The sequence below is a fragment of the Macrobrachium rosenbergii genome, chromosome 12, assembly GCF_040412425.1.
Source record: "Macrobrachium rosenbergii isolate ZJJX-2024 chromosome 12, ASM4041242v1, whole genome shotgun sequence".
Taxonomy (NCBI): domain Eukaryota; kingdom Metazoa; phylum Arthropoda; class Malacostraca; order Decapoda; family Palaemonidae; genus Macrobrachium; species Macrobrachium rosenbergii.
The window spans coordinates 117,936,826-117,950,832 of NC_089752.1; the positions used below are offsets into that span (position 1 = coordinate 117,936,826).

Below are 14,007 nucleotides of genomic sequence, written 5' to 3' on the forward strand. Positions count from 1 at the left end.
TTCATGGTCTTTCTTGTTCAGTCACACACACTAAGGGGTTGGATTTCAATAGAATTGTCGTTTGCTGCTGATTCCACGGCAAAAACACAAAACTTAATGTAGTAAGAACTGTTCCACAGGCTCCTCTTGCATCTTTCATAAAAAATGAATGAATCTTCATCTTTATCTGGTAATCATTTCAACATTCTAGAAACAGGAAGCGGCATTCTAAAAACATGATCTCTTACTGGTGCAGGTAGGTTTTCCTTCGGGCCTGCAGTAATATGATAGATGGTGAGGCCACACAGGTAATAGCTCCAATCCATAGATCAGAGCCCTCTCCAAATTTTTAGATTTTAAACCTAACCTTAATGTCCACACAATTTTATATGCAGATACCTTAGGTGCCATGCAACTTTTGCTAAGTTTTATCTCTTGGAGACAACTCATGAATGGTTTTTTTTTTTTATTTGAGGTTCAGTAGGAGCAGAAGTGCAGGACTTTGGGGGATTTTTCATCCTTATCATCCTAGTTCTCATTATTCATTCTTTCACGTATGATATCCTTGAACATAGACTTCCTGGGTTACTAGCAAATACATTTCACATATTACAGATACACAAATATCTTATTTTCTCATTCAAAAGCTCTTTCATTTTCATGCAAGTCCCTGTACAGTACAGTACTTGTCAGAGCCTTGGGTTACTTTGCTATCCTAGTCCGCTAGAGCTCTCCATGGATCCTGCAGATGGCAGTCTAAGGGATTCAGCTTCCTGAACTTTCCCTCTTAAACAGTAGTTCAGGCTCTATATGAGTGATAGGCTTGTGGGGAAACAAATCTGATTTTATGTGAAATTTATTTGTTCATGCAAACCCATCACCCATATAAAATGCTCCCTTTTCCCAGCACTGCTGATCTCTCACAGGTTCCTTCCAAAATTGCACAAAGTATGAGGCAGATAGAGTGTTGTGTGCCTTCAGTCTCTTGGCTGTAAGACAAAAGAATGCAGTATTTGGGGGATTCGAAGATCCCAGGTGTTGGCTATACATAAGTCATGGAGTTTTAAGAAAAAATCAGGTTTGTTTTGTGAACAAATATTCATCTTGAAAGACTATCTTGCATAAGGTTTTAAAGGTAATCATTTGCATAAACTATTCAATGAATCAACAACTGACTGCAATGACACTGGTCATTATAACAACATTAGATGCTTACATGACTCAAAAGGTCATCAAGTGCACAAATGGACAAGTAGAATCATTATCTTCATTGGTCTAATTGAAAAGGTTGAAAATAATATTTATACTGATGTATATGCTATACTGTAGTTTCAGAGCATAGTTTTCTAGTTCCATAACAGGTAGTGATGGAAGTCTGTAAGTTGGCCCACTTGTATGAACCTAGGTAAGTGAATACTTTCTTGCTTGTTGTAAATTGTACTGAACGCCATTAATTTTGAAGGAAAGTTGTACTCTTTACACCTTTCCTACGAAATAGTTCATGGCTTTTTCATGAGTTAAGGCTTATGCATGTAGTAATGCTTTGTTTGTACAAATATATGTTGTAAAATTGCCAAGCATAATTGTCATTAAATGATTATACAGTAATAGCTTTCACATGTTCCGTTTGTCATATAACTGTTGTCAAGTTTGATAGTAGAAGATACTTGTTTGTTACTAAAATAGACAACCCTTTTAATGCTTTGCAGGTGTGTATACCAGACTATATATTGTTTTTTGCCAAACAATCCTTATACCCGAAAGTGTTTAATACTGATCAGATTGGTAGATAGTGGGTAAATACACAGTTCCTTTAACAAGGAACTATTATTTCCACTGTTCCTTTTGAAGTGGTAAGATTAAGAAAAAAAGTTGTGAAAATGATAAAAAATTAAATAACACCTTTGAAAACTGGAACAAACTTTAGACTAACCGGGAGACCACTTGACCAAAAAATTTTGTGATAACTAAACTTCAAAATCTCCTCAAGGACTGTAATGAGCATATCCCTTGCCAGTGTTCCTGTTACTGTGTAGTCCCTTGGTTTTTGTGACAGTACAATAAATGTGCTTATTGCATTTGTAAAAAAAAGGTTGGGAGATGCTGTTTGATATGAACTCCTCTTGAGTTAAAAAAAAAAAAAAAAAAAAAGGCATCAAATCAAATACCAAGAGGTCTTGTTTGATAGATATTAGTAGTTACCTTTCAAGTTGTAACACGACTAAACTCTTACCAGAGCTTAGGTAAACTGGACATGTCTGCATCTTTTTAAAATTCATTGCAAACTGGTTTAAATTTCCTCTCATGTTACCTTAAGTGTAATGTTTCTCCTCAAGGTCAGAAGTAATTTGTTCTTTACAATTTAATGACTCTCATTACCTGGGTTCAGCTCAGAGAACATTTTATGTTGAGTACAATATTAAACCAAGTACAGAATAACTGCATGATCTCTGTATGCTTCCGTTTGCAGAGGCTGAACAGTTTCTACTGTTAGTTAAGGTTGCTAGATGTTCTTAAAAAATGTAAATGACCAAATGAATGCATCAGTAATTTGAGACTGACTGAAAATGTTGCAGCATTACTGATTATTAGTACAGAAATATGAGTATGGACTTCATGGCATTCTCCCTTGGTTTATAATGGTTTGCTGTTAAATTTGCAGAGTGATTTGCCATCTGTCTTGCCATATGTTTAAAAATCATATTTATTCTTCATATTCAAAGGATACTTTTCCACTGGCTACTCTTGAGAAAGGAACTGCTTTACCTCCTTGGCTAGTGTCCTATGATAAATGGATGCATTAAAAAATAAACCCTTTGGGCTTGTCCTTTGAGATGATCTCTAACTCAGTGTCTTGTTAAACTACTCGATATTGCTTTTACTCCCACCACAGACTAGGGAAAAATTTGTCTTCAAGATCTGTCCATTGCTCACTTTTTTAAACAGTATTTCCCCACCTCTAATCTGCCTGCCAACTTGGATGCTCGTTAGCCATCATCATCTGGTAATCTCAAATTGTCAAGCTTACCCTCCAAGGCATGGATTACGGCTTCATTTCTTCCTAGGAAAAAATGGATTTCAAGTTTCTCATCAGGTTGCTATCGTAACGTACAAAATATGCCCTATTAAATACTGTACTGTACTTGAAATGGTGTTTCTGGGGCACTTATTTTTCCAATTCTTCTCTTCTTTATTGCTGAATGCCTTCACACCTCTTTTTCGGTCACAGCTATCTAAATGGAGATAATGAGGTTGTACCATTAAAAACCATCTTTCTCCTGTCATATCTTTTCTTTTAAAGCATGTTGTTCTCATTATTGCTTCATCATGTGTGATTATAATTATTGCAGATCAAGATTGTCTCGGAATGGTGCAGGCAAACCTTGGTTCACTTGTGCCATCACAAAATAAAAGTTTTCCCTTGTTCTTCAGTATGTTAAACTTTACGACAGTGAGTGTGTGAAAATTTGGAAAATGAGCCTTTAAGCTCTGTAATATACTTGCAGGCCAGAAATAGGTGGAAGTATGTTTTGCAGGGATCATATGGTGTGAGGCATAAGATATTCATGTTAGGCTCGGCTTATCATATGCTGTTTTTTCTGGCAGAGTTACATCAAAGGTTTCTTGTCATCATTAATCCAGCCTCTGTTTCTAAAATGACCTACTACAAGATCGGTTTAAGGTCATTTTTTGATGGGATGGAATTAGACTCTCACTGCAGCAGGGTACAAAAATAAATATTCAGGATAGTAAAGCACATGAGAAGAGATGGAAAAGATATGAAAAAGACTGCATACAGCATAAAGATATAAAAATGGGGAACATAAAGGTGACGAGAAAAGAACAATAAAAAAAAATAAGGAATTATTTAGAAAAGGTACTGAATATAAAGGTAATAAATACAAAGTGGAGGGGAATGTGACTATAAAGAGTTTAGATCACTTGAGGTGATTACAAAACAACACAATTTGCTGAAAGTAGTCGGAGAACTAGTTAGTACAGGAAGGGGCCAACTAGAATATATGAAAACACTGTCTAGGAAGCAATATATCATAAAGGAGGAAAAAAAAGTATAATAATAATAATATGCTGAGGCACAGAGATGTTCCCCAGCACGAAAATGGAGGATTGAGACTGCTTGAGCGTGCAATGAAAGCGATGGAAAAGTACCATAGGTACGGCTGAGAAAAATGATTAAAATTGACAATAGTGAGCTTGGCTCTCTGCTAAGGCATCCACAGGAAAGGTACCATTTGAAAAGGAGGAAATGATATATGATGATCTTGGTGAGGTATTCGACAGAATACTAGGTTAAGAAATTAAACAAACATTATGAAAGCAGGGGGAGTGACCCAGAAGACTTGATCCAGTGATATTACTTTATGAAACTCGAATTATTCCTTCAGTAATACAAACCATTGCCTTTTATACAGGAGTATCTTGCAGAAACTAGATAATAAGGTGGTTAACAGGTGGGGAGTCAGTTGGGGAATACCCCCTCTCACTGACTGTTGCTCTTGCTTTTCTGTTGGCCACACCAGAAAACAGACGTTCTACCCTTTGCTGTCCTGACTACTGGTTGAGAACTTGGATTTTCGATGAGTATTCTGTCATTGCCATTCTGTTTTGTTTAATAACATTTATTGTGGCTTACTGCATTTTATTCTTACAGAGTAAAAACTTACGCTGTCATTACCGAAACATGACTGCCTTTGTTGGAGGTTATGTCACCAGTGACAACTTTACTTCTCTAATTATTTTGGTTGCAAGGAAATATCCTGTTATAGACTTCTCCTTGCTAAAAGTTGTGGGATTTGCTGGGAACATAGCAGCTTCTAATGAAGAGGTCATCAGCAGCTGTGTCATTCCCTGACTTGTATACTAATGATATTGACTTTCCAGGTGTCCAAAAGGCTTAATCATTATGGAAGTTCCTGCAGAAGTTTGCTCTACCAAGAATCTGGTAGCTTTTCTGTTGTGGCCTTCCTAATTTAACCTGGTGGAGGAAGAGGGCCTTCATGATCTCCTGAGGTGTTTACTGGTGGTCTCAGCTTTAGATGACTGCTGCGCTGGAAAAGGAGTTTCCGGTTGCAGCAGTCCTTCCTGTATAGATCTCTCTGATGGTTGTGACTTAGTCTTCATTCAGTATTGTTTGCAGCTATAAACTTAGTTCCCTCTTGCTATTCATAAGAAATACCCTGTGTTTTGAAGAGTTTTCTTGTGGAGCCTTCCACAAAATAACAGTATCTTATTAACTATAGAAGTTTTAGTAGAGTTTCTGTGGTTCTGGCTTCAAGATGAGCAACAGTTTCAATCAGACTGGGGATGGGACCACTGGTAATAAACTACTCTTCATTGTTCAAATGTCTCAGCAGGAGTGAGGCAAGAGGATAGTGTTGCCATAAACTTTGACCATGATTTTTGCGAAAGTCTTCAATCTTGTTATAATGCAGGGGATGACAGGACTGGCCATAACCCCAGTCATCAGATGTGTTAAGAAAAAAGGCTAGGATTGTTCTTGCAATGGTTTTGACTGACATCATACTGTATTCACTGCTAACTTGTGGAGAGAGAGTGCTGCCATTTGTGCTGTCCTGGTTGCTAAAAGCAGTTCAGATTATACCTCTCACTGAGTTAAGAGACTCCTGTTGTAGTGGAGCAACTGCCAACGGCTGGAGTGGCTACTTTTGATGCTGTGACTCTTGAAACAACCAGTCTTAGGTTTCGGTGTAGTGGTACTGGTCGCCACGGTTTCTAGCACTGACATAACCATTGTCTCCACAAACTTCACAATGTGTAAATGAAAACACACAATAGTAGGAAATGCCGATACAAGGATAAGGGAAATATTGGAACTAGGAAACCAAATGAAGCTCTAGGGGCAATAGCACTCAATAATAAGGCATCTACAAGAAGAATTATTCTTGGCTGCTTGAACCCAGATCCACCAACACTTGCACAACATTATATGCTGACCATAACTTTCTTTTAAAAGAGACTGAAGCATACTGGAATATCTGGGACCATTTCAGATGCAAGATGTCTCATCTCCTGATCATAACAGTTAAGTTAAAAAATCTTTATGCACGTAGTAAGGTAGTGGATCCATAATTGTACTGTAGAAGTCGGTATTACTTGTGCCTGCTATTGGTGTTAATGTCAGGCATCATATTTCCCTGTTATTCTGTAACAAAGAATTATATGGACAAAGGCAGTTAATGCATTTAATATGCATGGATCATGTAAATCTCAATAGAACCACAAAGCATTCTGAGTTTCAGCAATGGTACACTGGCACCTTAGCTTAACAAACTAAAACCTCTGCTTCCCTCAGTACCCCATTACCTGGCATAAGGAGAATATGCCATCTATTGTTTTAATTCCTTTAATAAAAGTTAGTCTCTGCCTTCGAATCCTCAAATCCTGTCTCAAGTCTTTGGTCTATAATACTTTCAGATATTTTCAGGGTAAAAGCCATTAATTCAATGCTTTATTACCCTTCAGACGAGTCTCTCGCACGCACGTCTGCTTTCATAACTTTCATCTAATCTGAAATTAATTTCATCATGTCCCCTCCCTGTCATTACAAAAGAACTGTGGAAGTGGCAGTGACTTGTCTGAGAATTTGACCTCCGTCACACACACCAGCCACTCTCTGTTTTCCTTAGTTTCTAGTTGTGTACAATCCAATGCAACATGAAGCCAGCCCATTTTGTGTGGATGCCCAATTTCACTCAACAACGATTAGTGCAAATTTGACCTGGCTCCTTTCAGGCCCTGTTTCTATGGTTTTTGGCTTGGTGGTCTCAAACTTTTGTAGCAAGATACAATGAAAAGAATTTAGAACTAATAAAAGGATACAACTTGAAAGGCTTACTAACAAAACTTATGAATCATCTAGAAAGAGTGAATGCTAAACATTACACGTAGTGAAGTTATTCAAAACAACAGGTCAGTAGAAAATCTTGTAATACATTGATCTATGGACAGAAAAATACCCAAATGAAATACTATAGCAAAGTAGAGAAGGAAGGAAATGAAGTCAAGGATTTGCAAACAGTTGAAACTGGTAAACACGAAATTTCACTTAACAATAAAAAGTTAAAGGTTTTAAGCAGTTCTTGGACTATTATCCATCCAGGATTGGTGATCTACAAATGAACACAGCAGATCACTGGGAATCATGGTATACGATCAGGCCTGATCACAAACCCTTTGCTTATTTATGCTCTATTTGGTTTCAGGCAGACCACATGATTGTCCTAACCACAAATCCATTTCCATAGCTGTCTTGTGCAAACTTGAGCTTTGCATTTTGTTCAAACAGTTCATGTTATCTTGGCATGTTTTCATTTTGTGTTTTTTTCAACTGGCCTTGTGACAAACGAATCTTCTCTAAAATATCCTTATGCATTTGAAGGTCTGCAATATTCTGGTTTTGTGTGATAAAAGCTATAACCTAAAATTGTCAGTCTTAAAATAAGATTAAGGTGCCAAACTTTGAACATTTTTATAGTCAAACTCAGTTTTATCACCATCTGTACCTACAATATAACTATAATCTACTAGGGAGATTTACAGTGAATATATTTCAGCCGTAAGATTTTTTAATGCTGCAGTACATTAAACAACACTTGTTTTCAAAACAATAATCTGCTCTTATTGTTTTTCAGCGTCACCGGAAGGATGTTAGCAATTTTGACAAGCAGTTTACCTCGGAACGTACCGAACTCACACCGACCGACAAACTGTTCATGATGAACCTTGACCAGACAGAATTTTCAGGTTTTTCCTTCCTCAACCCAGAATACATACAGCATGTGTAAACAGCCCCAGCAAACTGCTTGTTTGTGTCTGCACTTGTTACGAGAGCATGCTGACGATGTATGAAGTACTGCAGTTCTCTAAAACATTGTATGTCAAAGTTGATCATGTAAGTGGAACGTCAGAACCTGTTCAATTTGATAAGTAAATCAGAGTGCCATTGATAATTCTTTACATGCAGAAAATGGCAGAAAGGGGTAAGATTTATATAAATGACAAGTACTCTCAGGTTTCTAAACATTATTCTTTGAGAGGTGAAATCTCATGTTGTATTAGTATTTTGATGTGTTTTTATTCTAAGGGTCATGCATTCATGAGCATTTTTCTGACAACAACAAAAAAAAAATAAGAAAAGAGTCCAACCAAGCATAACTGCTGCCGGGGTCTACAGGAAAACAGTTTGCACTACAACAGAAGTGTTAATGGTTTGTTTTACCCGCGAATAAATAAAATTTAACAGTCACAAATCTAAATCAATTATTAGGGCATTCTACAATAACAATAGTTTTGTATATTTTCATGAATACTTTTATATTGTAAACTAGTCTTTTAATAGCTGAACTTGAGTAATCCTTATACTACAATAATGTTAAAAAGGCTTAGATAAGGTGATTCATTAAATATGCAGCAGTGTTCATACAATGATGGATTGAGTCACTGGTACCCCCAGTAACGAAATTGTTGGTTGTACGTATAGGTACCATTGAGTTGAAGAATTTTAGAATGTTCCTTCCTTCAGTATTAAGTGACTCTACAGGTGCAGTATTATTTTCTATCGACTCGACCAGTATTCCATTACCGGTAGCTGATAATTCGTTATTGAAGAAAGTCATTCTTAAGCATAAGAGTTGATAATGTATTTTAGTTTCCTACTTAATTGCTTGTTTATCTCTTGTGATATCATGGAATCATCCTTGAAAAACGTAAAGTAAATGACAGAACTTGTATAGGAGGTCATTTTCTTGTTTCAGGAAATAGTATTTAAGCATTCCTCTAAAATCATTCATTTGTTCGGTTATACCTAGTTATAGCATACCAATTTGTAAGTGCGTTCATGTCAAATTTTGTCCTGGTCCTAGTATTAAAAAGATCTTTACATGTAGGAAATTTGATATTTTTTAAGTTAGTACGTAGTAGTCTTTATAACTGTCCCTAGTCATCCGGTACTAACAAAAACTACTAGTCATATTATGCTGAAATATCAGAGCTAAAATGATGATCAGTTATTATGTCAGACAGACGTAAGAAAGAATTATAACCGTCATGGGTATGTATTATGAAATGGTCTGTAGCTTTATTGTTATTATTATTATTATTATTATTATTATTATTATTATTATTATTATTATTATTATTATTATTATTATTATTATTATTATTATTATCTTTTTTTGGTCAGTCCAGTGTTTTCAGAGGTCTTAAGGAAGTTATCATCAGTAATGACATTTTTTATTTTCTAGCCACTTTAGCTGTAGTAACAACCTTCATACTCAACTATTTTTATGTGCAAGGACATTGGAATGAAAAACTTGGATTAGATTTCTTATTTAGCATTGTAACAAATCTGATTAGTATAAGTTCATATTGTTTTTCATTCAAGAAAGTCCATAGATTTCTGTATCAGACTTTTGCATTCAGTGGTCTTGGAAATTAAAATGGATGCTTTGTCAAAATAACAGTCATACCAAATGTAATGCTGCAATGATTTGCAGCAGTTAAGACCTGTCTCTCCTTTTCTGTCTGTATACAAAAGGAATTGTTACTTTTAATATACCATATTAATGTGGATAATTTGTGTTTGCCACTAACATTATACGGTATATATATATACATATGTAGGTTTATATAAATTTATACATATATACTGTATATGCTCACATCCTCTATTGATAGTAAATCTGATAAGAAAATTTAGTGAAACAAGACAAGGCTGCTGGATTTAAACACTTCAGTAAAAGAAAAAACTTTAGGTGAAAAATTTGGTCAGAGATTATACTAGAATTTAGGCTATTTTTAACATGAACTTAATGCCTTCATACTTATGGTATTAATATATTCTTGTGATACTCTCTCTACTTATGTATTGTACTTTATTTTGCAATGCTCAGTACTGGTCCTTCAGGAGGAATGTTCCATTTCAAAGCATGATAACATTTCACTCCGATTCAAAGAGTTGCTTTGTCATTAGTAACATAACGTACATTCAGATTGGAAGTAAATTCATCCTTTTGGGCCTGAAAAAGGTTTCTGTCGAAATTACCACTTATACAGTAGTTATAGATTTTACAGACATAACTGTCAAGGCACTCACCCTGTTTCAGATTATTGATAAGGAAGTATGTGTGAAATCACTGCCTAACTTCCTTGCCTGCAATAAACGTTTATACGATATAAGTGCTTACAATTGTAAGCATCACCGTAAATAAAAGTTGATACATGTGAAGTGAGTACAAGTGCAAGTGAAATGAAAAACAAATATATTAAATTTCAGAATGTGTGTTATTCATTCAAAATACAGTACAAAGCTCACTTTTATATTACGTGCAGTGTCTACATCATGTTGTTACAGTATATCCTCAGTTCCTAAATAAACACTGCTCAGACTAGACTACACTTAAGAAATATAGTAGCATTAGTCTCGAAATGGAGAAAAAAAATCCACAGCTATGTATGGGTACAACCATATTTAAAAATAAATTTATACAGAGAACTTTTTCCCATAAGCTCTCTGTACAGATTCATTTTTAAATATAGTTGTACCCATACACAGCCGTGGATTTGTTTCTCTATGCTATATTTATTCATGAGATCAAAATGCAAAGAAAATTGACACCTTCCACTGTTAGTTATTCTTAGATTAACAAAATTTGCTAATTTGGTCACAGCACTTCTAAGCCAAGAGGTTATGATAACCAGACTAGTTTGTGAAGAAATCAGTCACTTTTGTTTCTCTCAAAGAGCGGAAGTGAGCATACGTAGTAATTTACTTTCTAATGTGTAAATTAGCTCTTCTTAAGAATTGTTTTTATTATTTGTAATATCCAGCTACAGTATTACATTGTTATGGAGGTACCTGAAGGAAAATGGCAAATATAAAACTCACATATGTTTAGGAGATACTTAACAATTAAGTGCCTACAGATGATTTGAATAACAGCTTACTGTCCTGAGACATACCTTTGAACAATTATTAAATGACTGATATAAATATTGTATAAAAAAACAAATCAAAATATGAAAATGCCCTTGTCCAAAAAAACGTAGCCGGGCACTATGTCAAGTTCAGCCTACGCAACTTGAAAGCAACATTACATGTGCTGAGATTGTAATAAAACGGGGTTTGAATGAATCTGCTTTGGAATGGAATGGCTTGATCTCTTTTGAATCCAGGTTTTCATCTTGACTTGATTCATATCTCTGAGCATCAGCAGTGGGTAAATGTTCTTGTTGTTTTTATACCATCACTGAATGATGAAATTACTGTAAGCAAAATTTGCTGAATTGTTAATTCCATATATTTTAAGCAGTATAGGGATATACAGCCAATATAGAAATTTGAATTTCTAGGATCTCTGTTATAAATTCACCAAGGTTTACAGTACAGTATTCCATAGGTTTGATTGAGGAAATTGCACTGTATTTAAGAGTTGAGTTAATTTTTAGTATTTTCCTAAACTGCTAACATGTACTTAACTATTTAATGTAGTATCAATCATGTATAAGGCAGTCCCCGGGTTACATCGTTCCGGACTTACCGCGCTCGCCTCACGGTGCCGTAAGTGGATTTACGATGCCGTTACCTGCTTTACAGTGCCGTTACCCGGACTCACGGCGCTTATGGCACCGTAACAGTGCTTACGGCGCCATTAACGGCGCTGTAAGTGCTATTTATTCCCATTATAATTATGATGTTTTGGGTTACAGTGATTTCCAGGTTACAGCGCACCGTCGGGGACGGAACCCCCGCCGTAAACCGGGGACTGGCTGTACCTTGTAATTGACACAGTCAGATTTATAAAATCAGTTGTTTTTAAAATAAGAGGGAGAAGCGTAATTACACAATCTAAAGCCGTAGACAGTGTGGGATTTCAAAATGGATCTCCTTCATGACATTTCATACCATGAATTAGAGAATTAATAATGAACCTAGTTTTGTGGCTAGTAACAGACAACCCCCCCCCTCCTCCCAACTCTCCTCCCACCAAGAATGATACTGTATTCATGTAACGATAATGGTGCAAGTTATGTACGTCAAGAGTGTGCTATTCCAAAGAGATTCTATTTAGCTTATGTGTAGAAGCTTATCTAGTCACAGAAGAGAGAATATCTGTTAGCAATACAGATGATATTTCATGTTTGCCATAAGGCTGTTTTCATTAAAAAGAAATTAGTTTAAAATTCCAAGTCATGTCATTTTGGGAGATTGTTCATTGTTTCCCCACACGTTTTCTAGTTCCCTTTCAGTGTACAATTTTACTCATTTGACACCAGGTCCAAATACTGGAAATTTAGGATGCTGTAATGCGTAATTATTTTGTTTCCATTTGTAGTAGAACCACAACCAGATAATTTCCAAATTATTAATTACTCTAGCCCTTGTAAACAGTAATGAGTCTCTGTGTATTCGAGGACAATTGCAAAATATGTGTTCCTTAGACAAGACTGTATTTTCACAGAATCACGAATGGTGGTTATATCATTAGGGATATGTTTTCACAACTGAGATCTTTAACGCAAGCTCTCCTCCCCCTCCCAATAGTATGAGGTCCTTGTGATGTGACTTTGTGATGCAATTTGAGATATTAAAATCTATTTTGTTGACCCTTTAGTACTGTCTCACTATGAAACGTGATTCTTTGCCTGATGACTACTTACTCTGTTTTTGGCATTTCCATATTCAATACAGTAATGGAGAAAAAGCATTGAAAAATTGGCTCTCTGGAGAACCAGTCAATTATTTTACAGCAGTATTTCTGGGTAATATGTCAGTTCTAAAAAAAATCAAGTCCTTTGGAGTTCTTAAACAAGAATCTTACAGTAATGTAAAAATACAGTGTTCATTGCCACTACATTAGTTGTCAAAGGTAGCAGACCACTATGTAATTTATGTAAGGTTCTGGGCCTACAAGACACTTCAATTCTATTAATCAGGATAATTCCCTTAAACTAAAAAAGAAAAATGTATTCCGTCCAATGTGTTCCCAGTCAAGTTAGATGTGACAGTATATCAGTTAAAATCTATGTGCTTGGAGTGACAAATATCAGCTGAAATATTTATATCATGTCAGTATGTCACTACCAGTATTCTGTGTAAAATCTTTGGACTCTTTTACCAGAATCCCTCATTTCCAGTATCATCAGTGCCAGTACCAGCAATGCTTCACAACAGAAGACTTCTGACTTTGATTTCTTAATTCCTTACCACAGGATGTGTAAAAACTTGAATAAGCTAAAGTTAACAAAACTAATTTGTAACTATATACCTGTAGATTGTCAGTAAAATGTGTAAATTGCATTAAAGACAATAAAACTTCATGGAAAAACACAAATCAACCTGAAAATTTACAAACAAAGGACACAGGTAAGACTAAGCGTCTTGTGCTACATTCCCATCACATCTGCACAATAAAATGATGAGCATAAAAAATATATTTTAAATTTGAGTAATTTATCTGCTGGGGTAAAGGGAATTGTAAGAAGATAAATAGTGCAGTTTACCGTACTGTATTTTCTCCTCTAAAGCTTAATTCTCGTGGAAATAGATTCCTAGTAAAGATCTCTTTTGTTCTATTTATCAAATTCTACGAAATAAGTTAAAATACTTTGTCAAGAATTTTCAAAAGCAAATTCTTTTAGGCTATTTTTGCATCTTTAAGTCTTTAATGAATTCATTCTCCAGCAATCCACTTTCAAATTCCATTTTTACCTTGAACTGTTCTAGAAAATATTGGGATTTCATCTGCATTTAAAGCCTTTTATTTTTCTCCAAGGAAGAGAGCAAGTGTGTCGAGGAGAGAGCTTTTACACACAATAAAAACTGAAATTTTACTAAAAGCATCACAGGCTTCACCAGCAGACTGAAATACTGCATCCTGAATTTCCGTTTGGACAATACTCGTACATGATGAGCATTCTTTAAGTCTGGTGCCAAGTTTCCTCCTATAGAGCATAGTTATATCTTGCAAGTTTGCAATCCATATTCAA

General features: G+C 35.5%; 1 protein-coding gene across 4 annotated transcripts in view; it reads left to right on the forward strand.

The window, feature by feature from the left end:
* LOC136843961 (protein kinase C, brain isozyme-like) overlaps positions 1-8,157 on the forward strand; it is a 576,940-nt gene extending 568,783 nt beyond the window's left edge. For all 4 annotated transcript variants that reach the window (XM_067112974.1, XM_067112977.1, XM_067112978.1 and 1 more), the window contains one exon: positions 7,653-8,157. In XM_067112974.1, the coding sequence (XP_066969075.1) occupies positions 7,653-7,805 (153 nt within the window). In that variant the 3' untranslated portion in view covers positions 7,806-8,157. The remainder of the gene's footprint in view (positions 1-7,652) is intronic.
* Positions 8,158-14,007: the final 5,850 nt, after the last annotated feature.